The 14,179-nt window shown below is 42.4% G+C and overlaps 1 protein-coding gene across 1 annotated transcript in view; it reads left to right on the top strand.

The window, feature by feature from the left end:
* Window positions 1-14,179, top strand: part of LOC310774019 (zinc finger MYM-type protein 4-like) — a 57,665-nt gene that overhangs the window by 19,485 nt on the left and 24,001 nt on the right. Inside the window, exons 13-18 of the mRNA XM_083634075.1 lie at window positions 109-284; window positions 3,243-3,420; window positions 3,742-3,855; window positions 4,295-4,338; window positions 4,653-4,791; window positions 13,423-13,568. Coding sequence (XP_083490201.1) covers window positions 109-284; window positions 3,243-3,420; window positions 3,742-3,855; window positions 4,295-4,338; window positions 4,653-4,791; window positions 13,423-13,568 — 797 coding nt within the window. The remainder of the gene's footprint in view (window positions 1-108; window positions 285-3,242; window positions 3,421-3,741; window positions 3,856-4,294; window positions 4,339-4,652; window positions 4,792-13,422; window positions 13,569-14,179) is intronic.

Genomic DNA, 14,179 nt, shown 5'->3' with positions numbered 1-14,179 from the left:
ACCCCCAAAGTTAATATTTCATAGCGTGGGCTGAATTGTACACTTATCCGATCTTCTTAAACCAACTACTGATTCTTCCCTCGCCCATCCTGTCCGTCTCTTCCCTAGGCTGTAAGCTACTCTTCAAACACGACCTGACGTCTCGTAACAAGGATCAGCCATGGCGTCACTGCAGCTACTGCTTTGGCATCGGGCAGAAGATGCTGCACAGCCACTACGGTGGCAAGATGGAGGAGTTCTGCACACCCCACTGCATGTCCCAGTACACTGTACTCTACTATGGGGTAGGCAGATACACAACCTAGTAGGGCTGCACCAAATAGGCTATTGTTTCAGCATCGTCATCATCACGATGTGCGCATGCGCAATAGAGACACTGCGCAGCGCGTCAGTTTGAAAGCCACGCCCACCGTTGGGGTAACCTGGATCGCTAGTTCACAGGCAAAAGCGGCCGTCGGGCGCAAATCTGAACAGATATGACAGCCTGACAAGGTTTTTCCTGTTTTCAAGTAGACAAATCTGTCAAAGAATTATTTCACCACGCTGCCTCTGTCAGAGAGGAGAATGTATATTGGGGGAAAAAATTATTAAAATCTTATTGGCCTCCATCAATGTCCTTTTTCATTAATGTTACTCCAATAAAGCTGTGAACTACAGGTACTGTACTCCCTTAGCATCCTGCAACTCACTCTGGCTCCAGCTAAAAACACACTCACTTCCTACTATGTCACCCACACAGGTTACCCACAAGGCCACCTTCTTAAAGGGGCAAGGCTTGGTAGAGCTATTAAATTCATTTGGTGAAAATTCCAGTATTTTTTCATATTGCAAATATATCACAATAAAATATATTAGGGATCGACCGATATGGGTTTTTCAGGGCCGATATCGATATCGATTATCGGCAATGAAAGACACCGATAACCGATATTTTGGAACCGATATATGTTTGCAGTAAAAATTTAAATCTTGGTGTCAAAATTTAGAATAACACGACCCGTTGTTGAAATTCATTTTCTTCAGTTTATCCAACTACAATATTATTTGAAAATATTCACTCTATTAATATTGATATGAATCAAAGTGTATGTGTGTGTGTGTGTTTGTTCAATCTAGTGGAGACTTGGGCACATTATCAAGATAAAGCTGTGTAGGCTACTTTAAACAAACTAACAGCTCACCACAGAAACAAAATAATAAAGAGGGTTTCCCTCAGCTTACACTACTTGACACTAACCTCGCACCAGGCTCTTTCAAAGGAGAACACAGACAGGTTCATGCGGGCATCTGCTGACCAATGTCTCATCCTAGTTTATTCGGTTCCCTTTTTATTGCAAACGAGTCCGCTGACGTACTAATGTCTCATCCTACTTTATTCGGTTCCTTCTTCCTCCTCCGCTCTGAAAAGTGGTTGCCTGCAGCAGTCTGCTTGCGCTGCGTTACACATGCGAGTGGATTGGAGATATATATTTTCAGGACGCTACAGGACTATTGATTAATAAAACAGCTTCGCGCTTGACAACCATGGCCATTTGATTCAAAAAGAGCGACGCTACACCGTGGACGCTATGGAATTAAAATCTTGTGTCCTGCCCCAGTTTACAAGGTACACCAATCGTATCGGACTTTCTCCAACACACACGGACAGACACAGACAGACACGGACGGACTGCTATGGCACACCAAACGAACATTTGCGAACAATCTGCGTTTGTGTGTGTCTGTCCGTGTTGTTGGAGAAAGTCTAGTGAAGGCAGTCACACTCGCTCACACAGCCGCACCAGGCAGAGTCCACTCGCTTATCAACGAGCTTTGTGGGGCAGGCAGCGTCTCAACTTTCATCTCTGAGGAGCCCTCTGATAGGCTCTTGCTCAATATGTAACCAATCAGATAGCGCTGTGGGCGGGACATTGCCACAGGGCAGACAGGGGCTGCAGCAGAGAGTCACACAGGCTTCTGCAGCGCTTCATGGCGAAAGTAAATAATTTTTTAATAAATGTATTATATCGGCAAACAGCCAATGAAAATGCCGATGCAGATAATCGGCAAAATGCTGAATATCGGCCATAATAATCGGCCAAACCGATAATCGGTCGACCCCTAAAATATATATATATATATCAATGTCAGTTTTTCCAATTTCGTGCAACACCGTACAACCAAGTACACTTTACTATGGAGTGGGTAGACAGATGGCAAAATGTGTGCTCCTGGTGCGTCTGTGCCAACACAGTCAACTGAGAGACAGTTTGAAATGTAGTCTTAAATATAGCCGCAAGCGGCGATGGGTGGGGTTCAAGCCTTGCGCAGATGACAAAGCTTCTGATTCTGACTAGGACATCCTCCTTGATATATCTGACAAGTTTCGCGATCATTGGACAAACAGGTGTGGAGTTACAGCCTTTTTTATGTTAAGCCACGCCCATTTCTGGTGTTTATGGCGCCCCCTTTTGGTCAAATTGCACAAAATTTGACACACATGGTCTAGGATGGTCTCCGAAGACCTCCTGCAAGTTTCGTGAAGATTCCTTAATCGGTCATGAAGTTATGACAATTTAGCTGTGAGGCCACGCCCTCTCACAACTTTAACGATCAATATCTCCGAAACTAAAGTAGATTTCAAAAATCCACCAATCACGATTGTAGAGCTTGCTCCATAGATGCTTCCTGTCGATTCTAGTGGAAATCGGTCCAACGGTCTAGGAGGAGAAGCAAAAAATGTGTTTTCCAAACTTTTCCAAATATCTCAAAAACTTTCCAGGCGGACATTGAGGGTCCTTATGGCAAATTTGTAGAGCAGGTCCACCTGAACATCTGGAAAAAAAAAGTTTGAAAATCGGACCAACGGCGTGGAAGTTATGGCCTTTAACGTAAAACTGTCGATTATAGCGCCACCTTCAGGCCGATTCGAAAAATCTTTTTTGAGCACCTACCAGCCAACAATATCTGTCATTGGGCCAAATGTCAGGTCTCTACCATTTACCAACTCACGGGAATTTGCGTCGGGGCAGATGGAAAACGACAACGATAATAATAATAAACCAGAGCAAAAACAATAGGGTTTCAGCCCCTTCGGGGCTTGAACCCCTAATAATTAGTTGGAAGTGTAATAGCTAATGTTGCAATGCAATTAACCTACACTACATTAACTAGTCGCACACACTACACGTTTCTGTTCAGCATGAATGGTTTATCTCCCTTTGTGTCTCATTTGTTTGTTCCTCCTCTCATCTCCTGTACAGATGGCTCGGTGTGACAGTTGTAGGAAGCAGGGCTACATGGCTGAGAAGCTGCAGTGTTTGGGGTCAATCCGTAACTTCTGCACCCTGCCCTGCCTGGTGCAGTACTGCTACCTGCATTTTCAAGCCAGCCAACGGATCAGCAGCAACGGGACTGGACCCATACCGCTAACACCATATGGTAAATGCATAGTATGAAATTGTCACATCACTGCCATTTTCAATCATAATACTGTATATTTACGCAACTGGAAAAACATCATCCCTGGCCGAGGATGAATCAGTGAAGATTTATGATAAATTACTGAGTGGAGTCCTTGACGTCTGTCCCTATTTTGTTCATGTTTTTATCATCAAGAGCTCAGCCAGTCAGTTTGAGAGTTTTTAATCCATTTTAAATTAGCATAAATAAGTCAGCTGTGGGCCAGTCTTGGTGCCACAGTTGGAACTCTACTTAAAATCTGGATTGGGTGGTTAAACAATTATTTTCTCTCCTTCCCAGCTCCAACCCAGCCCCACCACTCCTCAAAGATGAATCCTGCCATTGCTGATGTTGTGTCATTGACCAGCGGCTCTGCCACTCAGCCTCATGTTACTGCAGACACTGCTCTCACTGGTCAGGTTAAACTCTGAGCATAGGATTTTGTTTATTTATTTTTTAAGTTCTGTGTTACTGTGAGGCGGATGACATGCGACAAAGCTCCTGGGTCAGACTTGAACCCAGCACATCATGTTACATGGCATGTGCCTCAGACCACTGAGCCACCCGGACACACCATAATGAAATATTCTAGGACCGTAGGACCTTTGGGTCTAGTTGCCTGCATCACAGTAACTGACCCATGAAATCCTATTAAAATGCTGTTTGCTGAGGGCGGTTTACCCTGTCCCAGATTGAAAACTGCTAGCCGTAGCCTGAAGTTCCATCTCTTTATATACATTTCCATCCCTGTATTTTCTCTGTATTATCTATATATAGATAAACCACCCAATATATAAATATTATTTGTCAGTGGGGTTGCCTGTATTGCTGTAATATTTTTGTCTCTTTGTAGGTGCGCTTCCAACCTCCAACACCTATGGCAAGAACCTCGACAATGTAAGTGCAAATCTCAGTTCACACACACACAAATGTGTGTGAACTGAGATTTTAATTTTTTAAAGTATGATGCAGTAACAGCCTCGTTATTTAAACTCTGGGTCGGGACTCCTATGTTTCACAGGACGGTGGTGGGTCCCACATGACAGGAGTCATTATTCTTTAGTGAGCCTGGATCCCAGGATGACTGACTAAATATCTGATTAGCAATGTGTGTATAATTATCTGGACTTTGGAAGAAGATGCTATGAAATCTATTTTAGTGTACTTGTCTTCATTGTAGTACAACACATCATGTTTGTGTGTATGTCCAGGCCAGTACCCAGACTGACAGCATGCGTGGGCCTGTGTCCCGTCGACGTCAAATGAAGAACAAGGCAATTCTGTGTCGCCCCTTCACTATGGACCAGGAAAGCCTGTGCCAGCTGCCAATACAGGCCGTTGAATCAGCAGGTAACGGCAACAATTATTTTAACAAGCCCGGCCCATGCACTTTGGCCATGTTAAGTCCTCTATCTGGCATCTCTCTTACATAGCATTACATCAGCCACAGAGAATAGGCATATTGTAAAAAAAAATCTTTCAAACCAGCCTAACTTGCCCTTTATGCAGGCTGAAAAATGAGAAGCAGCTCTTGGAACAGTGGTCTTTTTCCTCTGAAATATATCCAGGAAAAACTTACTTTGTACAGCTACAGTCTCTGAACTCTTCACATTACCCACATTAAGAAACAATCAATGAAAAATGAAAAACATAGGAGGCTGGAAAGGATGGTTGTTTTGGCTGCCATAAAACCTTGGACTGTGTTATCAAGGAAATAAGAATTGGTTTGCTATATGAGAATCAGAAGGTTGGGGCGTCCGGGTAGTGAATCCCTGCCTACCAACACGAGGGTCACAGGTTCGAGCCCCCGTGTTACCTTCGGCTTGGTCGGGCATCCACACAGGCACAATTGGCCGTGTCTACGCGTTGGAAGCCGGATTAAAGGTATGAATCCTGATCGCTGTACTAGTGCCTCCTCTGGTTTGTCAGGGTGCCTGTCCGGGGGGAGGGGAACTGGGGAGAATAGTGTGATCCCACGCACTACGTCCTGCTGGTTAAACTCCTCGCTTTCAGGTGAAAAGCCTGGCGACTTAGCATGTATCAGAGGAAGCATGTGCTAGTCTACCCAGATCTGCAGAGAGGGTGGAGCAACGACCGGGACAGCAGGGAGAATTGGCCAAGTACAAGTAGGGAGAAAACGAGGGGGAAATCAGAAAAAAAAATCTATAAAAAGAGAATCGGAAGTTTGATTTGTTTCCACAGCAAACGCAACATTTCACAGAACAGGGCTCCAGACTAACTTTTTACCTTGGGTGCACTGGTGCACCTTACTTTTTAATTTAGGTACACCAGCACATCATTTAGGTGCACCCAAAATTTTACACCGTGCCTTTTGCCGCCGCAAAATACATTTTAAGCGTTACCTTTTTTTTGTCAGTTCCCACATTGGTCAATCTTACCAATCTTAACACCTTGTGTAAATGACTGTAAACAGGAATAAAGCTGCCACACTGTTACCCGAGAGCAGTGAATGCCTTTTTTGTTGTATTTTTTCTTTTTCTTCTTTTTTTAATCTGTGTAACACATTCAGCTCAACAGCCTAAAACCAGGTTTCAGATAGTAGTCATTATCTATACTCCACATTAAAACTGAAAATTATCATGAACAAATAAAACAGAATAATAAATGATAACAGATTCTATAGTCAGGCCCCTATACAAGACATGCAACAAATTGTAATATTCCGATTGATTCAATCGATCTGAATAGCTTAATAACTATTTGAATTTGTTGCATGTTTTATTTATGCTTAAAATATCATTACCCCAATAATAACGTTATTGTATTGTACCTTGTGCATGCGCAATTTGAAGAGACGTCCTCTTTTTTTTAGAATGTCTGAAATGACTCCAATGAATTGGGCACAATCCCAGTGTCAAGATTACTGTAGGTTGGATTGACGTCTAACCCACTTTTCTTCAAGAGGGATTTGACACTTATACTTTGTAAACGGCAGCTCCTCTTCTTTGCCTATATAATAAGCCATGTTAAATTTGAGAATCATTTCAGCCTCCTCGCTGGCTCTGTTTGCTGCTGCCTGGCGCTGAAACGCTGCGGGGATGGGAGTGGCTGGGCGTGCCACACACCTGTCATGGCATGTGATGTGTTTTTGGGAGGAATTGTGTTGCTTCAATGACTCGATTCGGAACGCCGTTGCTCCGACAGTGACAGGCACCGCGGCACCCTTCGTAACGAAAAAATTGTCTATAGGTCTCTTCATTTTTGAAGTATGGTGTTGCTGGAGGAGGAGTGGGCTGGGCACTGTCTGCGTCACGTTTCACACACGCGGTATCGTTTTCCTTGGCAGAGTGTTAGAGCCAATCAGAGGCGGGGCGGGTTTGTGCAGAATGGACATCCTTTGGCATTCAATAGGAATATGAGACAGAGCGGGGCGGATCTTTGCACATGCCAAAGCACATGGCTTAGGAGGGGGGGGAAATACGCTATAAATTCCAGGGCGCACTGGTGTGTGTTCTAAAAATATTTACAGGCACTGGCCAAATTTAAGGTGGGAAAATGTGTATATTTTCACGCACTCTGGAGCCCTGCAGAATGCACCTAATGTTGCCAACTTTCAGATTCCTACGTCCACACTGGTGTTATTAGGCCAAGATCGACCTTGTTTTAAAGTCAATGTCATCCGCTGTTATTATGATGGAGACTCCTCCCTGATCAACCCACAACCAGTCTTCAGGGTGTCAGGTTTTAAAATCAGCAATGAAACCTGCATCCCCACGTTTTGAGAAATTGTTAACCTGCCTACAACATTTCTATTAGCCTTTTTCACTTCCCACCCAATTCACCCATTTTTGTGTCTAAAATGCAAGAAGTAACACAGGTGCAACCATACCAGTAACAAGGGCCCCGTCACTGGATCACCAAATGGATTGGAAGTTGGAAACCCTCATTAATGTTCTACTTGCACCTGTTTTACTTCCGCATCCGCACCCCTCCTACGAGTGAGCTTAGCACTACAATGGTAGCCAACGTTACAGCATCATACCCCCGTTCAGTCACCAAAAATACACATTCCAACAGCGCCAAAATGCTCATATGTACATGTTGTTCTTTCCAAACATGGACACCTGGCGCAGTGATATGCATACAGCGCCCCAAAAGCCGTAGACTAGCAGCATGCTTCCTCTTGACACATGTGCGCAGTTGCCAGCCACTTCTTTTCACCTGACAGCGGGGAGCTTCACCGGCAGGACTTAGCACGTGGGAGGATCACGCTATTCCCACCAGTTCCCTTCCACCCCGAACCAGAGATGGGGACTTGGACTTGAGAGTTTGACGCAAGTCGCACTTAAGTCGCACACACAGTGACTTGAGACTTGACTTGAGGCTCATCCTCAAAGCCTTGAGACTTGACTTGGACTTGAGATTTGAGACTTGTGAACAATCAATTTTTTTTGTGTGTGCATTAACATTAAGGGAATGTCTACTAATAATGTCAACTAATCAATGCTACTGTATGCTAATAAAGGAGTGAGCTTTAGCTCTGCAGTGTTCTAAGCAGACCAGATGGCATCCAACAGATGATAGAAGGCTCATGTCCATAAGAGACTTGAGACTTGACTTGGACTTGTGACCAAAGACTTGAACCTGCGACCCTCTTGTTGGTAGGCAGACAATCTACCGCTACACTAGTAATGATAATGTACTGCACAGTAGCAGCATCTCTTTGTTTTTAGTCTCAGTTAAGAGCAGACATGTAGAGATTTTCTTTGTTTATCGGCCAGGAATCAGCAGATGCTGACCTAGAAATGGCTACAAAATGGCATTAATCGGCCGACTGATTAATCGGGCTATCACAATTTTTTTATAAAACGACAACAACAACAAACATTACAGTAAAAGGTATTGAATTTTGGCACAAAATATCTGACATTGGCCACATACATGCAAAAAGTTATTGGTATGAGGTTCATAAATCCATATCTATCGACTTACCCTAGAATAGATTAATGCGTCAAGCAACACTCATTCCCACACTATTATCAGAAATACTATGGCAGCCATTTTAGTTGCACTGAAAGAGCTAGCCAGGCTGTTCCAGTCAGTACCAAACCTATCCCCATTTTAGATCTTAGTCATAACCCTCACCAACATTTCTTCCTCCATTAATTACTCATGAGTCATGACCCACTATTTCAACGATTGCTCCAGCTCAGCTAGCTAGCCCCTCGCAGCCTGACCAGCCATCTTCTGAAGCTTGCACTTCTACATCGCCATCACCAAAACCTCAGGCAGACACCCAACCATGGGATGGCATACCATCACGCCTAACTGGACGCCATTTCCTGGGCAAGAGGGAGATGGGCAACTCTGACTGTAAGGTCTGCTCGCAATATAAGAGGAAGAGAGTAGAGGAAACGGAGGAGGAGAAGAAGAGGAGGGAACTGGAGGAGGAGGTTGGGGAGAATGAGGATCAAGAGAAGGAAACGGAAGCGGAGGAGATGAATGGGGTGAACTCAGATGGGGAGAAGAAAGAAGGAGAGAACCCTATAACCAAGAGAGACTCTGAGCAGGAGGTCGAGACGGCGAGGAGGCAGACATCTTATTACTGTAAGACGTGTCCAGGAGACCCTGGCCTCTGTCCCGTCCCCTGCTTTGAGCTTTACCATACCAGACTGATCTACAGGTTGGCTCCTGGACTGGAAACGCAAGGTGAGCTTTCTAAATAATACTATGCAATAGTAATAATTCCATTAATAGTCTCACCTTAGAATAGCAAGATGAAAAACTAAATGTCACTGTTCTTAGCACAGCAGTATGTCTGCAGTGTGTGTATGAGCATGATTGTGTCTACCACAATATTAAATGCAATCAAAATCTTAACTTTGACATCTATGTGATTTATGGAAATTTCTGTGCATTTTCACTTGAATGTGACTCTTAAAAAGGGTCGAGTTTATCACCAAGTGTTTCTCTCCACAGCCTCCTGATGTCCTGACATGAGGAGTAAAAATCTACCATCACCCTGGATAAAGACATCAGGGTTAATTGATTGTGTCCCCACAACCACACCCCTTTATTGACCTCAACTGCCTTTTTGTAGTAGTTTACTAAGTTGACCTAAACCTCATTCTTTATTTATATAAAAGTGAGCAATGTTTGTCTGTTTAAATTTTTGTCCCACTGATGTCACACTCTCAATGACATCACCAGTGATCTCATCAGTGCCATCATTATGGACCAAAATCATCTCATGACATGGCCTTGTGACATCAGTGACAGTGATGTCATCAGTGATGCGAAGTTGAGCAATTGTGCGCTGCTCATGCCAATAGAGCAGGCGAGGCCACGCAGCAGCCGAGCTATGTGTGGCGTGCCTGTGCACTGTGCAGCGGGCGAGCCTAGGGTTTTGGCCCAGTGGGGGCCGATACATTAGTTTTTGACAAGGGGTGAATGATCAGATCTGCAGAATCGACCAGAATTGGAAAGTTAAAATCAGACAGTGTGGAAGTTATGGCCTTTCAAAGTTTGACATTTTAACCTTTAGTTATAGTGCCCCCATCCGGCCTAGCCAAATTTCATATCTCTGCGATGTACCAACTGATGGGAATTGGCATCTCAGAAGAAAAATAACGACGATATTAAACCAGCACAAAAACAATAGGCTTCAAACTTTCATCTTCTGATGATGGTCATTTATGGGATTATGGATTTATTTTGTGTTCATGTATTACAATGGAAAAAGTGAACAGTGAGCACACTCCCCAAAAAAAAAAATAACTTTGGTGCAGGTCACAAACAATATCAAGTCACAGCAGGAAACGCCAGCACAGAAAAAAGTATTTTTGAAGGTTTAATACCTGTAGTCTGGGTAGGGCAGCAGCACAGCACAAACAGTTTCGGCACACAGGCCTTCCTCATGACATGTATTACAATAGCTCAATAACCACAAGGACTGAAAGACAGAAGGGCCGACAGTCCTAGTCACAGTTGCGAGATGCTTCCCCAGGGGCTGTCTTTGACCTGCACAGAAAGTGCTGTAACAGACAATAAGAAAATAAAGTGGACCTCAAGGATCAATATCTACATGTTGATATACCTGAAGAAAGAAAACGCTGATTCAATACAGCACATGTGCCATTTAATGGCTTTTAGTCAAATATTGTTAGTAATTCTGTATGCTGTATACATTAATTGACAAATGAGGTTCATTGAATTTATGCCACTTAAACTGTTGTTCAGGACCTGGAATGGGTTGCCACCTTATTTCTGGTGGAGCAGATTGAAGAGAGACATAATATATTGATTTGTAGGAGGCCACTTCTTCCCCAATTATACAGATTAATACCAGATGGCACTAAATTCATGGTCAGAAATATCCAGAACACAAGCTTCAGAGAATGTAAACACCACTACTTCGGCTGCTATTACTTCTTTTTAACAAGGCACACCACGGCCATTAGTGTTTCGGTGGTATACGCGTGCAATCACGGCACACAATCACAAATGCTCACATCACTGTAGGCACCTACATAGTTGCTACAACAGCAATTTGATGTAGAAATATAATTTTCCTGTAACTCACTATTCATCCATTTCACTAGAAATAACAAACCAGATCATCTATGCAGATCATGCAACTTGATTTCTTCTTTGTATGAAGGTTACTTGTGCCTTGCTGCTTGCCTGGATGCAGCCCACTGAATCATTTTTGCTCAACAATTTTGGTTTGTAAAGACAATGCATTTCATTTTGAAATTCACATAACTCATTAGTCTGTTTAAGCTTGTGATGAGGAGGCGAACATTGGGATTGGACCAGTTTCCCACTAGTATCACAATAACTATGGGTTGATACATTTCACAGAAAGCAGCTCCAAATTAACCTTGCAAGCCAGCTGGATTCTCTCGCGAGATCGGGATGAGATCGTGTTTTGTGAAAACAAACCAGCCATCTGGCAGCTTCTGGATAGCTCCAAATACCACCAGGGAAAACCCATGAATTACTCAATTCACAAATGTGGTTTAAAATCAAATGCAAGTTCATGGGGCTGGATCCAGACAATCTTGCTGCTGAATTTGTTTTTACTTGAATGAAGGGCTTATGTAAAAGTACTGAGTTAGCAGTAAATTATTTCATTGGAAGTCTTTATCAAAATGATGGCCCTATTTATACTGTTACAAATAAAATATGCAATATGGGGATCCATGTTGCATTTCATTATTTGGTTAAAGATTCTGTGTATTCGGACAGGAAAAAAGTGAGAAGACTAGTGAAAAGTTAAATTAATGTGTTTGCGAAGGCAGTTTATGACCACAGTCATAGTAGCTCCAGCATGGACAGAGAGCGATATTGGCTGGGTAACCTGAGTGAATTTGTTTTCGGTTATATGATCAAATTGATATGGGTCAGGTCAATATTTGGTTTCTGTATGGGTTTTTTTCTTTTTCCAAAGAATATTGTCCCCACCTTGTGAAAGACATTGTTCTGTTAAATGCAAAAAGGTGTAAATAAATGTAATTTGTGAATCATTGTCTTGATGGTTGACTGTTTTTATTTAAACATACATTTCACATGACTAGCTTAATATAACTCAACATAATGCGCATGGGAATAGCGTAATAGTAAATGCATTTACATGTATACAGCACATGGCAGAGAAAATTCAGGTCAGCTTTTTTCTATCTTTCATATACCATGGATGAATACATTCATAACTAATGCCATAGAAAAGGAACGGACTACAAGAACCAACAAGACAAAGTTTTTATGTATGTATGTCAGTATCTTGATTGTTATTAGGTAATATAAAAATTGGTTTCTCATCATTTGAATAAGAGCATTTGATGCATATGACTTGACAAAGCCTGTGTCCTCAAAAAGCTGACTACTAGACCTGGCCAGTGCAGTTGGCATTTGGAACCGACCACTGTTTTTAATCCAGTGCTCAGTGGGGTGGTAAAGCTTTCACTGGCGACATACTTCCCTTTCCTAGTGACTTTACATCTAGTCTGCAGTTTCCACAAAGTCAAACAAAGCATGTAATTAGAAAACATGAAGGGTAGCTATGAATGTAAATGTATTAACAGAAGAGGAATAATATGAGAAACAAACATTCAAAGTTCATAATGACTGATACCTTTCATGCATGCACACATTTTCTGGTAGGTGAACAATTACAAAAGGATAGGCAACTATCATTAAAGCAGTGGTTCTCAATGTGGGGTCCGAGGGACCACCAGGGGTCCTTGAAGGGCGTTCTGGGGAGGTCTCCAGCAAATTGATGAATTGTTAACCGTCACCATTGTTTAATTTTCAAGAAGTTAACACAACTAGAGAATGTAGAACTGTTTTGATCATAGTTTCACTGTTCTCTCTGCTTACAATACAGATATTCATGGAATCTGGACAAAATCATATCGAACAATAAAAAAAATCCTCAAATTTGGGTCTGAGAGACAAAATCTCATCAAATGGGGGTCTGTGGGTCTTATGTGGACTAAATTATGAAAAGGGTTGTGAATCATATAGTGAAAGTTTCAATTGTTTACTGCTGTAGATGATGCTTCCATGACATGACATCCAATATCAGAAATGTGTGGATTTCTTTGATCTGCTCCAATTGTCTTACCTCATTTCAATATCACAAATTAAGATGAGTGTTAATATTCTTGTTAACATACTCACATTTTACCTTTGATTTTATTCTCTGCGTTAGGTCTATTTAATTTCCCTAATTTGTCATTAATGCACTTTCTATTCTACCATTTATTAACACAATGGGATTGTTGGTAAACATCTCTGTGAATTATTGGCCTGTAATTTTGAATTAATTTGTCATTGAAAATGCTTGAAAAGGCCTTGAAATCTCTCATTACAAAAGAGTGGCAGGCTGGCAGCCCTGTTATGTTCTCTTGCTATTTTTGTCTCCTTGTCTTTCTCTCTTCCTCTTCTTGCGCTCTGCCTCTCTCCATCTTTCTCCTAATTGTCCCTCCTTTGTCTTCTGTTGCTCTTTTCCTGCAGGTCTTCCTCGGATCTCGTACACCACCTCAGAAGAAGGGGAGAAGGTGAAGGTGGTAATGGTGCCATTCCCAGTACCAGTCTTCATTCCAGTGCCCATGAACATGTACTCTCAGCTCACGCCTGTTCCAGTCCCTATGCCTGTGCCGGTACATCCCATTAGATCATATTGCCTTATAATACTGCATGAAAGTTTAATGATTAGATTAAACTTTGATTGGGTTCATTGCAGCAGCACATAACAGGATATAGCAAAGCAAACTGGGACGTATCAGACACTGGTAACAAAAAGATTACGGTATTGCATCTGTGGTTTACTTGGGTGCGTCTGTTGAGGAATTCAGCATTATGTGAATAAAAAGTGCTCACACACCATCTACCTCTACCTTGGGCAATAAAGCCTAAATGAATGAGTACGGTACATATCCTGAGATGTAAGCAAAATGATTACCGTATTTTAGTTTGACCTAAGTGGCAAAAATCAGAAAATGCTTGGATGCACATACTTGAGACATTTTCAAGAAGCACTGAAACACTGAAGAAGTAAATCTCACTTGGAGACACACACGGGCTGGCCGGCTGAGTTCCCCAGTCTTTTTAAACAGAGTGGAAAAAGTCCAAGATAGACTGGGGCCTAGTTTATGATTGGGGTACTGAGTAGGGATTTCTAATTGTGAAGTATGTGCAATGTATTGTCATCACAGTTCCTATGGAGCCAGAACAGTCTCATATAGAGTGAACTCTCGCAGGGTTTTTCACG

The sequence above is a fragment of the Poromitra crassiceps genome, assembly GCF_964638095.1.
Source record: "Poromitra crassiceps genome assembly, chromosome: 3".
Taxonomy (NCBI): Eukaryota; Metazoa; Chordata; class Actinopteri; order Beryciformes; family Melamphaidae; genus Poromitra; species Poromitra crassiceps.
This window is presented reverse-complemented; position numbering and strand designations above follow the sequence as displayed.